The 13,768-nt window shown below is 38.3% G+C and overlaps 4 protein-coding genes across 19 annotated transcripts in view; 1 reads left to right on the forward strand and 3 right to left on the reverse strand.

Moving 5' to 3' along the window:
- Positions 1–13,768, reverse strand: part of LOC126943908 (metallothionein-1E) — a 339,166-nt gene that overhangs the window by 137,175 nt on the left and 188,223 nt on the right. The gene's annotated exons all lie outside the window — the stretch shown is intronic.
- Positions 1–13,768, reverse strand: part of LOC126943900 (metallothionein-2) — an 894,508-nt gene that overhangs the window by 119,700 nt on the left and 761,040 nt on the right. The window lies entirely within an intron of this gene.
- MT3 (metallothionein 3) overlaps positions 1–13,768 on the reverse strand; it is an 892,117-nt gene that overhangs the window by 98,564 nt on the left and 779,785 nt on the right. The window lies entirely within an intron of this gene.
- BBS2 (Bardet-Biedl syndrome 2) overlaps positions 1–13,768 on the forward strand; it is a 32,875-nt gene that overhangs the window by 15,284 nt on the left and 3,823 nt on the right. The window contains exons 8-15 of one of the 2 annotated variants that reach the window (XM_050772905.1): positions 2,216–2,351; positions 2,562–2,701; positions 3,516–3,660; positions 3,745–3,916; positions 5,173–5,302; positions 6,499–6,630; positions 7,220–7,357; positions 8,012–8,124. In XM_050772905.1, the coding sequence (XP_050628862.1) occupies positions 2,216–2,351; positions 2,562–2,701; positions 3,516–3,660; positions 3,745–3,916; positions 5,173–5,302; positions 6,499–6,630; positions 7,220–7,357; positions 8,012–8,124 (1,106 nt within the window). The remainder of the gene's footprint in view (positions 1–2,215; positions 2,352–2,561; positions 2,702–3,515; positions 3,661–3,744; positions 3,917–5,172; positions 5,303–6,498; positions 6,631–7,219; positions 7,358–8,011; positions 8,125–13,768) is intronic. The other variant, XM_050772906.1, reaches the window with a different exon arrangement.

Below are 13,768 nucleotides of genomic sequence, written 5' to 3' on the forward strand. Positions count from 1 at the left end.
AGTGTCTGTTGAGGGACCACTTCCTCATAGACAGGAGCCTTACAGGGTGGAAGGGGCAAGGGATCTCTCTGGGCCTTCTTTTGTAGGGCACTAATCCTGTTCATGGGGGCTCTGCCCTTATGACCTAATCACCTCCCACAGGCTCCACTTGCCAATACCATTCATTACCTTGGCTAATAGGATTCAAGATAGGAATTTTGTGGGGGCACAAACATTCAGATCATAGCAGTGGATCATATTTTGAGGGAATATAAATTATTATGACTGACTTAAGAATTAGAAAACTACTAGATTTGAAAACTTGTCAGGTTACCTCGAAATATAATTCTTGACCTAGATGTTTTTATAGTTAAATGCTTTTGAAATTTTAAGGACTTTCTATTTTGCAATCTGTTCCTGAGCATGAAAAAGATAAGAAAATTATATAAATGGAAAAACTGATTATCTACATTTAACAGAAATATACAGAAAGGAAATATACAGATCCAACTTGTGAATACGGGTGTGAAAATACTAAATAAATGCTGCCAGCCAGTTAACTTTGTCTTTTGTATGTCATTTGATGAGTTGGAGGGCCATCCTTTCCTTTCAGGGTAAAACCTCCCTGTTGGATTAAGCAAAAGATCAGAATATCGACAGAAATATTAATTTATAGTCCTGCTTCTTAGTTAGTAAATGAGCCTTCTTATTTGCTAAATATTGTGGAAATGCCATGGTAGAAGCCATTAGGTAGCTAGGCTTTAACTAGTAGAAAGATGCAAGTTCAGGTTAGTCTGAGTTAGAGGGCTACGTTAATGTGCTTTGGTAAAAATACAGGTCATTCGTTCTTTCACAGGCTTTAGCATTGATAATTTTCGGGCTTCCATGATGTTATTAATAGCATGGATACTTGACAGTGATATACTGTAGACAAAGGGTAGGCTGTAACCTAAATTACTTTATGTTTTTATTGCAAAGTTTTGCCCAGAAGATTGTTTATGAAAAGACAAAAATAGTGAGTAGCATTGGTCATCGAAATGATTGCTCTGCTAGATTTTCTGTAGCTAGCCTTTTGTTGATAATACCTGTGTCCTTGCCTGGAACATAATCACCTTGTTTTTTTTTTTTTGAGACGGAGTCTTGTTCTGTCACCCAGGCTGGAGTGCAGTGGCACGATCTCAGCTCACTGCAACCTCCACCTCCTGGGCTTGAGCAATTCTCCTGCCTCAGCCTCCCAAGTAGCTGGGACTACAGGTGCGTACCACCAAACCCAGCTAATTTTTTGTATTTTTAGTACAGACGGGGTTTCACCGTGTTAACCAGAATGGTCTCGATCTCCTGACCTCGTGATCCGCCCGCCTCAGCCTCCCAAAGTGCTGGGATTACAGTCATGAGCCACCGTGCCTGGCCTCATAATCATCAATCATTTTAAGTGATGGTCATTTATGATCACTTCTGAGATGCATTTGTTTCTGATCAGTCATTTCTTTATTCTCTCTCTTGGGAATGGGAGACTTAGAGGATAGGAGAGCTCTCTAAAGATCTGAATGGTTTTTGTGTGGAAGAGAAACTCTTAACAGGGTTGTTGTAAAAGGTTGTGTGGTGGAAGATTGGGCTAACTGTAGTTTTTGAACTTCAGATTCAACATACTTTACACACTTATATATAATAAAGATGCAATTTTTATATAGAGCTAACATTTATTACGTACTTCTGTGTGTCTGGCCCTGTTGATATATGTTAACTTTATTGGGCCTCATTATAACCCAATGAGGTATAGTACTGTGAATTTCTCCATGTTCTGGTTGTTGATTGCCAGATGAAAAGACCAAGCACAGAATGGTTAAGAAGCTTGCAAGATGCCTTGGATAGTATGTGGCAGAGCTAGATTCTGAACCTGAGCAGTTTGGCCATTAAGCCCATGCCGTTTTGCACTGTGCTGTGTGTACTATATGTTCTGCCTCTTAGCAGACACATTTCTTCAAATGAAGCATTGTGTGAAGGCCAATATGAAAAACAGCTTTTATTTAAAAAGAAGAAAGCACAGCTGCTTGAGGCTCTTTAGGGTCCCTCTTGGCCCCAGCAGTCATATGTATCTCCTGAGAAGTCGTAGGGCTTCATAGAATACTCTTGAAAACTGCTAGACTAAATGACCTTTAAAGCTGATTTTTATTTTTAAATTGTGGTTTTTAAATGTGTAGCATAAGCAACTTTTAAATTTGTGTTTTGTTTGTAGGTTGATGCTCGAAGTGACCGAACTGGGGAGGTCATCTTTAAGGACAATTTTTCTTCTGCAATTGCCGGTGTGGTAGAGGGAGATTACCGGATGGATGGCCACATGCAGTTAATCTGCTGCTCAGTGGATGGGGAAAGTAAATTGGGATGAGAAAAATGCTTAAAAAGTCACATTTTCCATTTGAGTGGGTCAGAATGTCAGGAAATTTCACCAGAAGTACTGAGATCCTGTAGTTCTAATAAATTCACCAAAGTTGGGGAGAACTTAGGTTTTTGTTTTTAAGAGCAGGTAATTGATGACCTAAAAGTATACCTGGTTATGCTTGGAGTTTCTTCCTTCTGTTCAGTCCGGGGCTATCTTCCTGGCACGGCTGAGATGAAGGGGAACCTCATGGACACCAGCGTAGAGCAGGACCTGATCCGAGAGCTGAGTCAGAAGAAGCAGAATCTGTTGCTGGAACTCCGTAACTATGAGGAAAATGCCAAGGTAGGTCTTAATGTGACCAGGTAATGGAGGCTGAAATGTTGAGACTGACCAGGAGGATCAGCAAATGCGGAAGAATGACAGTGTCATTGCCAGGGTGTGGCCTTTTTTGCCAGTGTCACAATTGAGAGGGGATATATCCTTTGATGTTGAAGTTTCACTTCCAGGTAGTTAAACCGTAGAAATGTTTTCCTGATTATTCAAGGACATTTCTTGCAGCACTATTTATTTATAGCAGTGAAAGCAGCTGGAAGCAACTTAGGTGTTTGTCAGCAGTAGGGAGTATGTGCTGGGGAATATTAAGCAGCTCAAAGAGTGAATACTTGGACTGATGTGGAAGGGTATTTGTCGTTTTACTAAGTGACAAAAGGCAAGAACAATATGTATAGAATGTCTTTTATCTTTTTCAAAAACAAATAATTTAAAAATTGGCAATTGTAAAAACTGTGTGTGTGTGTACAGCAAACTGGCTGAAATGTTCCTTTAATTTGTCCTGTCGTGCATTACTATATTTGAATTTGGTGTACCAATGGAATTTCTTTGCTTACTTTAAAATAACAATACTTAAAAATGTAAAAGGCATGGTGGGATACAGTGGACCATAGCCATAGAAAGAGGCAAGGGTATTTTCCCACAGGGCCAGATAGAGCAAGGGAGCACTAATGAGGTGAGTTCTCTGAATTCTAAAGAATCAGATTACTATAATAATAAGATTCTGGAAGCTCTGTCTTTTGAAGCTGAATAGCAGTGTTATTTAAAATTGATATTAGTTCAGTGTTTTGTTGACTGACTAGGAAATGGTTGGGGTGTTTTGCAGGCTGAATTGGCCAGTCCACTGAACGAGGCTGATGGGCATCGGGGCATAATCCCAGCCAATACCAGGCTCCACACCACGCTGTCAGTCAGCCTGGGGAGTGAGACCCAAACTGCTCATACAGAATTATGCATTTCTACTTCTAATGGTAAGACAGTACTCACAGCTGGTGTTTAGAGGCACCTGCGCCATCTCGGAGTCGGTGTTAAACTGTTTTTCCTCTTCCCTGCAGACACCATCATCCGAGCAGTATTGATTTTTGCAGAGGGAATTTTTACAGGTGAAAGCCACGTGGTACATCCCAGCATTCACAACCTCTCCAGTTCCATCTGCATCCCTATTGCGCCTCCCAAAGACGTCCCTGTGGATCTGCACTTGAAAGCGTTCGTGGGTTACAGAAGCAGGTGACCCTTTGCAAGTCACAGTTCATTTCAAGACAGCACTTAAAGGAGGGCAAGATATATATATTTTCCATATGCCCAGTGGATTCTGGGGGCTTGAGAAACCGTTTCATGGTTCTATCTACCCAAAGTTTCCCGTGACCTTTTATTTCCTCAATTTGAAACCTGTAAAAAGAAAAAGAAAAAACTGACATGTAAGTTTAAGATGGTTCTTGGCAGGGCGCAGTGGCTCATGCCTGTAATCCCAGCACTTTGGGAGGCTGAGGCGGGCGGATCACAAGGTCAGGAGATCAAGACCATCCTGACTAACATGGTGAAACCCCATCTCTACTAAAAATACAAAAAAAAAAAAAAAAAAAAATTAGCCAGGCGTGGTGGTGCACACCTGTAGTTCCAACTACTTGGGAGGCTGAGGCAGGAGAATGGCTTGAACCAGGGAGGCAGAGCTTGCAGTGAGCTGAGTTCTTGCTACTGCACTCCAGCCTGGGCGACAGAGCGAGACTCCATCTCTTTTTTTTTTTTTTGAGACTTTTTTTTTTTTTGAGACCGAGTCTCGCTCTGTCGCCCAGGCTGGAGTGCAGTGGGGTGATCTCGGTTCACTGCAACCTCCACCTCCTGGGTTCAAGCCATTCTCCTGCCTCAGCCTTCCGGGCACTGGGACCACAGGCACCCACCACCACACCCTGCTAATTTTTGTATTTTTAGTAGAGGCAGGGTTTCACCATGTTGGCCAGGCTGGTCTTGAACTCCTGACCTCAGGTGATCCGCCTGCCTCGGCTTCCGAAAGTGTTGGAATTATAGGCATAAGCCACCACGCCTGGCTAAGATCGTTATTTTCTGTTTTTAGTCAGGTGATCTCATAATCACAAAATGTTTAATTGATAATTTGTCAATTTGTAGTATTGGCCACTAAAACTACAAGAGTTAGGATGCAACTTTATATTACAGTCATACATAATCTCAGCTAGTGAAGAAAACCTGCTATATTTGTGGAAGATAAGAGACTTTTTACATCCCCTTTATGGTGTTTTAAACCCTTAGTGCATGCAGGTATATATGTAGACTCATGCTATCTTTAAATCCTAAACCTTATATATTACTATAGTACTTTAAGCCTCAAGTGTTTTGAGGGTTCCTTCTTAAGTGAAACCCTTAAATATCATTTGATGACCCAGAAGTGGCTTTATTTTCTGGGCCTTGCATTTTGAAGCAACATTCTATACAAAGCAATTCTCTTATGTTTCATTGATTGGCCATAGCACCCAGTTTCATGTATTTGAATTGACAAGACAGCTCCCTCGATTCTCCATGTATGCGCTGACCAGCCTGGACCCTGCCAGTGAGCCAATCAGTTATGTTAACTTTACCATTGCAGAACGGGCACAGAGGGTGAGTATCTCGCTTTTCTCTTTCAATGCTTTTACACAGTAGAACCCTTTAGATGTTATTTATAGAAGGGAAAATTACATGAATGAGTTATATTGGTGGCAGTAAATAGGATATGAAAGAATTCTCTAACTTGGGGGTGGCTTATAACCTGTAATAAAAATATTGCTAACATATCTTCTCTCACTTTGAAAAAGCACCTGAGCAATCCTGTTATTGGTGAATTCTTACCAGTGTTTAATTCCTCTCTTTCCGTTGTGGTCTTAGTGTGGTTGTCCTGGTGTAGTATTTCAAGAGGAACCTGCAGCAAGATGAAAAGATAGTGGGACTTGGAGCTAAGAACGTTTTTGGCTACGTTAACTCATTAAATTCTTAGTGATCTTGGGGAATTCCCCTCACCAGTGTGAGCCTCAGTTTTCTTATCTGTAGGTGAGGATAATCTTACCCACCTTTTTTGGGGGAGCCCAAGGATTACATGATTGGTGTAATAGTACCACCTTGTACATTTGAAAGGACTGATACCGGTGGACTTTAACCTTGGCTGGGCTTTGGAATTCCTGGTGGGACTTTTTAATCATGTGGATTCTCAGCCCTCTGCCTGGCCGGTGGAACCACAAACTCTACAGCTGGGCCCTTCCAGAAGGTCTCATGGGTGGTTCTCTTGTGGAACCAGTGTTGCAAGCCACTGCATGGTGTTGCTGCTATTAACATTAAAACTTATATTTTCCTTATTGTGTGGATATATCTGTGGTGTGTGCCCATGTATACTTCATTTTACACTTCTTAAAGAATAGAATGGAATGGTTTTAAGCACACTACATTGTCCAGGTTATACCCACAGAAGAGCTGTTGTGTAACAGAATCAGCATCATACCTGAATCATTTGTACATTGCATATTAGACTATGTATAAGTAGAAGACGCAATGAAATCATGTCTGCTGTGGGGCCAGGCATAATTATGAATGTTACTTAAGAGCATGGGTGAGGTGAGAAAAGGGAGTGTGACTAGTGTTTTAGTATTTTCTTGGTGTAGGATGACATACAATTCTTTTTTTTTTTTATCCTCAACAAAGCAGTAAAACTAGAAAGGAGAACTCTTCCCTCAAGAATGGCTGTACCTTCATATTTAGAGGCATATTAAAAAAAGAATGTCTGTACCTTAAAAGTGGAGGCTCATTTCATTGTGTTCATTTTTAAGGCTGTTGTATGGCTCAGTCAGAACTTTCTGTTACCAGAAGACACTCACATTCAGAATGCTCCATTTCAAGTGTGTTTCACATCTTTACGGAATGGTGGCCACCTGTATATAAAAATAAAACTTACTGGAGAGGTAATGTTTAATATAATGGGGCATAGATTTCTTTTTTAAATTTATTTATTCAAACACTTAGACCATGGAATGAGAGGGGCATGGATTTCTCATGTGGTGTTTACCATTCAGTCCAAAGTGAGGTGGGGGACATCAATGTCAAGGTCATAAAACCACATGTTTTGTTTTATTTTTTTCACATGGTTTAACTTAGTCTGTTAGTGTTACCATCTTAGACACTGGGGTATAATCTAGAATAGATGTTTTCTACCTCCTTCCCTTCATCTCTTCCTTGTCTAATTTGGAAAGAATTGGGAATACAGAAGTCAACAAAAACATTTTCATTGTTTGGATGATTTTGTCATTTCATTTCTAAGGCTAGAGGATTTACCTTTTAGCTAGCTGCTGGAAATAATGCAGTTTGTAATTTCTTTGAGAGATAAACTTACCTTTTTCAACACTGCCTATAAATATTATAGTAGTATAATATTTATAATATATATTATATATATATAGTAGTATAATGAGTATGGGGAAATTCAGGTACTATTTTAGCTAAGTTTGTTTAATGGCTGAAGATGCTAAACTTGTCTGTTTTTTCTCTGGGTAGATCACTATAAATACTGATGATATTGATTTGGCTGGTGATATCATTCAGTCAATGGCATCATTTTTTGCTATTGAAGACCTTCAGGTAGAAGCGGATTTTCCTGTCTATTTTGAGGAATTACGAAAGGTGCTAGTGAAGGTGAGGGCACGCGGTAGATGCATTTGTGAGAATGTGGTAGTCTAATAATATCTGAGGAGATTAATGATACTACAGATGTACTTGTAGTGATGTTTTCAAGAATTTTTGCAATTCTTGAAGTAAAAATTGAACTAGTATTAGAGAGTTTACTACTTAAGGATTTCTTTTATAAAAGGAAGTGTTTAGCTCTTGAGCACCATGCTTGCTTTCTTTAGTTTAAAGTGATGCATTTAAACATTAACATTTTCCTTTGTTAGCTCTTCATCTTATTTGTAGTATCTGCTTTGGTCTTCAGTTTAGGTCTTTCCAAAAACCCAAATTCAAGATAAAAGAGCAAAATAAAGAGGATTGTGATTGGCCCCAAAGTATACAATATTCCCACTGCAAATCCCTGAAATATTAATATGTGTGTTATGGGGGCTCCTGGTACTAAAGCATGGGGAAGATTCACATGGAGTGTCCTGTTGAAATTGGAGGCAGCACAGATGAGTTAACTTGTTGAGAAAGAGATGAAATAACGGGAAGTAGCTTAATTGGTATAAATGAATAGAGGAAAGAAGGGGTCTCTGTATCTGGTAAATGGCGTCTTTTCATTTGTCTGGGTTCAAGAAGTTTGTGAGGCCTTTTTCATTCCTGAGTGTTCATGGTCTCCAGGTGGATGAATATCATTCAGTGCATCAGAAGCTCAGTGCTGACATGGCTGATCATTCTAATCTGATCCGAAGTTTGCTGGTCGGAGCTGAGGATGCTCGTCTGATGAGGGACATGTGAGTATTTGTCATGGTTAGAACAGGTGCAAGGTTAAAAATGTGAGCAGTATGGAATAGCAACTCTCAGATGTTACCAGTAGAAGTATAAATTGTTACATTGACTTTGGAAAATAACTCGGCATTATCAGTAAAGTTGAAAATGCATGTCCTCTATGACCCAGCAATTCTATTCCTGGTTTATAGCTTAGAGAAAGTTACAGCTTAGTTATATGTATGCTTATAAACCAGGATATTTGTATAAGAATATTTGTAAAGCCATTGTTTATAAAAATCTCAAAGTGGAAACGATCCAAATTAGCATGAACAGTGTAGCAACAGTGGATGAATTGTGATATATTCATACAATGGAATACTACACAGCAGTGAGAGCATATGAATCTCCATGACACATAAGAGCAAGGAAAAATCTGATAAGCATAATACACACTGAAAGACTTAAAAGACTATAAAATGTATCCATGTGTATAGATAGAGAAAAGAGTAAACTGTATAGTTTGGGAAACATGCAATAAATAAAAATATAAATAAATTCAGGGAAGAGATTATCATATAAGATAGTATTTTCTCCCAGAGAAGGAGGGACTATGTTCAGAAAAAACACATTGGGAAACTTCCTGTCTGATGTCTTGTTTGACTTTGTTAAGTATTCTGTGAATTTTTCTGAATATGTAATATTTTACAATAAAAAAGTTAAGTATGTGCAGGTCTTCCTTGGTGCTTGCTAGGATGCCAAATTTACCTTGCCAATAAAATGTACTGAAAAAAATTCAGTAAAATAGCTAACAAATCATAGATGAAATTTATATGTATATATTAGGGGCAAGAGTTCACCCAGAGTGCTGCTTGTTTTTTTTTCTGAGAGGCCTGAATTATTGGCAAATAATTATAATGGTTTTGCTCAGAGGTAAATGGTTTTTAAGATAATTGTATTATTGAAAATTTCAAACACATACAAAGGTACTTGAACATAATGATTTCATATATACCACCCACCCAGCTTCAACAGTTATCAGCTAAAGACTGATCTTTTTTCATCTCTACACTCACCTTCTTCCCCTCCCAGGCACTAGATAATTTTGAGGCAAATTTTGGACATTGTGTAATTCTAGCCACAACTATTTCAGACAAAGGGCCTTTCAATATTATATATATACACACACATATGTATATATACACATGTATGTATAAAAACCACAATGCCATATCACACTTAGAAAAATACAATAATTGTTTAATATTACAAATATCTCATCTGTTTACATGTTCCCAGTTGTCTTATAAATGTGGACATGTGTGTTTTAAGTTGGCTTGTTCAAATCAAGATCCAGATCAAAGACCATACATTGGATTTGGTTGGAAATCTTTTAATCCACGCTTTTGCTTGCCCATTCAGTCTCTTCTCTCCCTTTCCTGGGGGGTCCCATTTTGGATTTTGCTGGTTGTATCCTTGTGGTAATGTTAACTTTATTCTTCTGTCCCCTGTGTAGAAGGGATAGTGGTGGATCTGGAGGCTTGATTAGATTCAATTTCAAATTTTGGCAAGAATATTTCCTGAGTAGTGTTGTTTACTTCCGTGAGGAAGCATGCAATTTCTGATTGTTTCTTTTTATGATATTATCAGCCATTGATGATCATTGCCTAGATTCATTATTTCTTTTGGGGTTTGCAAAATAGTGATATTCTAATTCTGTTATTTTCTTCATATGTTAGTTGAACTACTTCTATGAAAAATAATGTTCCCTCATGAATTAATGAATTACTTGGTTCCCTGAGGTACAGTTTGTACAGGAAAGACAGGTTCTTTATCAGCTTTATTTAATGGCTTTAAAATAATGCATTGGTCTCCAGCATGCACTAAGTGACCAGTGAGATTTTTAAGTCCTTATATACCCATGTATTTGAACATATTTAATGTGTTTCAATTTATATCAGTTATTATTATTTTTTTGTGGCTAGATTTTCCAGTCTGTGGGTCTATAGAAGTCTCTTTAGGTTGGATACAGTTGCCTTTGGACATGGTCCCATTAATTTGGTTGGTTCTTTGTTTTCTTGTGTGATGAAATGTTTTAGGCTTATCTGGTACATGCCCAGTCTAAATATGGAACCAGCCATTTCTCTCCAGTCCTGGTTCTTTTACATGAGAAATGGTATTTAGAGATCATGGTCTGACCACTAAAGGTGTTCATTGCTACTGGGTTGATTATTGTTTTTAGGCCTTTTCAGTGAATAGAGCTGGGAAATTTTTTTTCAATGAGAAAATATGAGTTCATACTATTTACCATTCAAATTTATGAATATAGGCTCTTAACTTTGATTTTATTACTGCATCTCTTCTCTCTCACATTGAAAATCATGGCTTCAGGCTGGGCACAGTAGTTTACACTTGTAATCCCAGCACTTTGCAAGGCCAAGGTGAGGGGATCACTTGAGCCCAGGGATTCAAGACCAGCTTGGGCAACATAGCAAGACCCAGTCTCTGAGAAAAAACAAAAAAAATTAGCTAGGCATGGTGGTGCATGCCTGTAGTCCTAGTTACTCAGGAGGCAGAGGTAAGAAGATCTCTGGAACCTAGGAGTTTGAGGCTGCAGTGAGCTATGATCATGACACTGCACTCCAGCCTGGGATGACAGAGCAAGATCTCTTTTAAAAAAGTGGGGGAATATCATGGCTTCAATCAGTATCAACATAACTATTTGTTTGCTTCATTTTACAGCACAGACACAACATTTAAGAATATTAGCCAAGTTGTTATCAACAATATGATTGCTGAAAACAGTTTAAGATTTTTTTTTGTGTTAGTTTTTTGTGCCTTTAGGGCATATCCCAGCAGGGAGTTTCAGTCAAATTACTGTATCTTAAAATCATTTGAGATTATTTCTCTTTTGGTTATGCCACAGATTTGATACAGAGTTAGGTTCCTTGTTTTATTTTGCTCTCAGTTTTGGAGGATTGGCATTTTTACCTTTTTGGTTTAATTTTATTACATATTTACTACAACCTTTTTGTGATTCCAAAGTTAGATCTATAAGACAGGCATGCACAGAAAAGTCTAACTTTCCATTCCTGTGACCTTCTTTTTGTTCTCTCCCTTTTACTATAACCAGTTGAATATTTAAGTATATACACACAGATATATACACACACACCTCTTCATATCTTAGATTAAGTCATAGTATGTATACATCTTTTTCTCCACCTTGCTTTTTTTTTTTTTTTTTCAGATAAGAGTCTTGCTCTGTCACCTAGGCTGGAATGTAGTGATGCACTCACAGCTCACTGCAGCCTTGACCACCCGGGCTCAAGGGATTGTCCCACCTCAGCCTAGTGAGTAGCTGGGACTATAGGCATGAGCCACCAGCCCGGCTAATTTTTTATTTTTTTGTAGAGACAGGGTCTCACTATGTTGCCTGGGCTGGTCTTGAACTCATGGGATCTACTGATCCTCCCACCTTGGCCTCCCAAAGTGCTGGGATTACAGATGTGAGCCACTGCATCCGGCCTCCACCTTGCTTTTTTTTTTTTTTCCACCTTGCTTTTTACATTTAAAATATATATCTTGGAGATTTTTCCACCATGGTATAGAGAAATACATCTCATTTGTCTTTACAGCTACATAGTACTCCATTTTCTGACTGTTTTTCAGCCAGTTTCCTCTATTTGGATTGTTCTTTTGCTACTGTAGATAATGCTTTAATGAATAGTTTTGTTATGTAAATCTTTTTTTATTTTTGCCAGGATACCTTTGAGAAAAAGGCTTAACAAATGGGATTACTGCAGTAAATGATGCATGCATACAGAATTTTGCAAGATCTTGTCAAATTCTCCGTAGGTGTTACATCATTTTGTATTCCCATAAGCAATGTATGAGATTGCCTGTTTCTCTTCAGCCTCACCAGGGGGGTGTGTGGGCATACTCCAGTAGATGAGAAATGGTCTCTTAGTTTTCATTTTTATTTTTTAAATTTTATTTTATTGTGGTAAGACCACAGCATGAGATCTACCTTCTTAACACATTTTTAAGTGTATAATACATTATCGTTGACTATAGGTGCAGTGTTGTACAGCACATCTTTAGAGCTGATTCTTCTTGCTTAACTAAAACTATTGGTAAGCAGATTCCCATTTCTTCTTCCCCTTTTTCAACTATCATTCTACTCTTTGATTTATGAATTTGACTATTTTAGATACTCCATGCAAATACATAATATTTGTCCTTCTGTGACTGGCTTATTTCACTTAGCGTAACATCCTCAGAGTTCATCCATGTTGTCACATATTGCAGAATTTCCGTCTCTTTTAAGACTGAATAGTGTTCCATTGTTTATATATACTAAATTTTCTTTATCCATTCACCTGTTGATGAACATTTATGTTTTTTCCACATCTTGGTTATTGTAAATAGTGTGGTGATGAACGTGGGAGTGCTAATAGGTCTTCAGGGTCTTGACTTCAGTTTGTTTGGATAAATACCCAGAAGTGAGATTGCTGGATCATATGGTAGTTTTTTTTTAATTTTTTGAGGAACTTCTAAATTGTTTTCTGTAGTGGCTTCACCATTTTGAATTCTAATCAGCAGTGTACAAGGGTTCCAATTTCTCTACATCCTTGGTAACGCTTGTTGTCTTTTTTTTGGATAATTGTCATCCTGACAGAGGTGAAATGATATTTCATTGAGGTTTTGATTTGCATTTCCCTGATGACTAGTGGCATTGAGCATCTTTTTATATACCTGTTGGTCATTTGTTTTTCTTGTTTGGATAAATTTCTATTCAAGTCCCTAGCTCATTTTTTAATTGGATTACTAGTGTTTTTTTTTTTTTTTTTTTTTTCTTTCGCTGTTGAGTTGTAGGAGCCATTTATTATGTTCAGCACTGGGCATTTTTCATTGTTTTAATTAAGGGCTATTTGCATTTCTTTTTTGTGTGAACTATTTGTCTGTTTACATATCAGGTACTGTCTTAGTCCATTTTGTGCCTCTATAACAGAATACTTGAGAATGGGTAATTTATAAAGAAAAGAAGTTGATTTAGCTTATGGGTCTGTAGGCTGGGAATTACAAGAAACATGACACTGGCATCCACTTGACTTCTGTTGAGGGCCATGCATGAGGTCAAAACATGGCAGAAAATGTCAAAGGAGAAGGGGACATGTGTGAAGATGCAAAGCCTGAGGGGTGCCCTCGCTTTATAACAACCTGCTCTTTTGAGAACTACTTCATTCCTGCATGAGTGAGAACTCACTCCTGAGAGATGGCATTAATCTATTCATGAGAGAGCTGCCCCCATGACCCAAACACCCCCTACTAGGCCCACCTCCCAACACTGCTCCGCTGGCATTTAAACTTCAACATGAGTTTTGGTGGGGATGAACCACATCCAAACCATAGTGGGTATATTAATCTCTTATGTGTGGTGTAAGTTGCAGATATGTTTTCCTGAGTTGGTCATTTGGGTTTTCCCTGTGCTTAGATTTAAAAAAAAATTTTTGCTTTAATGTTGGTTTTTGCCTTGTAAGAGCTTTTAAAATTTTTTATGTAGTCAAATTGATCACTCATTTTCTTAATACTTTATTTATTTTTTCTGAGATGGAGCCTTACTCTGTTGCCCAGCCTGGAGTGCAGTGGCATGATCTCGGCTCACTG

This window comes from Macaca thibetana, chromosome 20 (genome assembly GCF_024542745.1).
Source record: "Macaca thibetana thibetana isolate TM-01 chromosome 20, ASM2454274v1, whole genome shotgun sequence".
Classification (NCBI taxonomy): Eukaryota; Metazoa; Chordata; class Mammalia; order Primates; family Cercopithecidae; genus Macaca; species Macaca thibetana.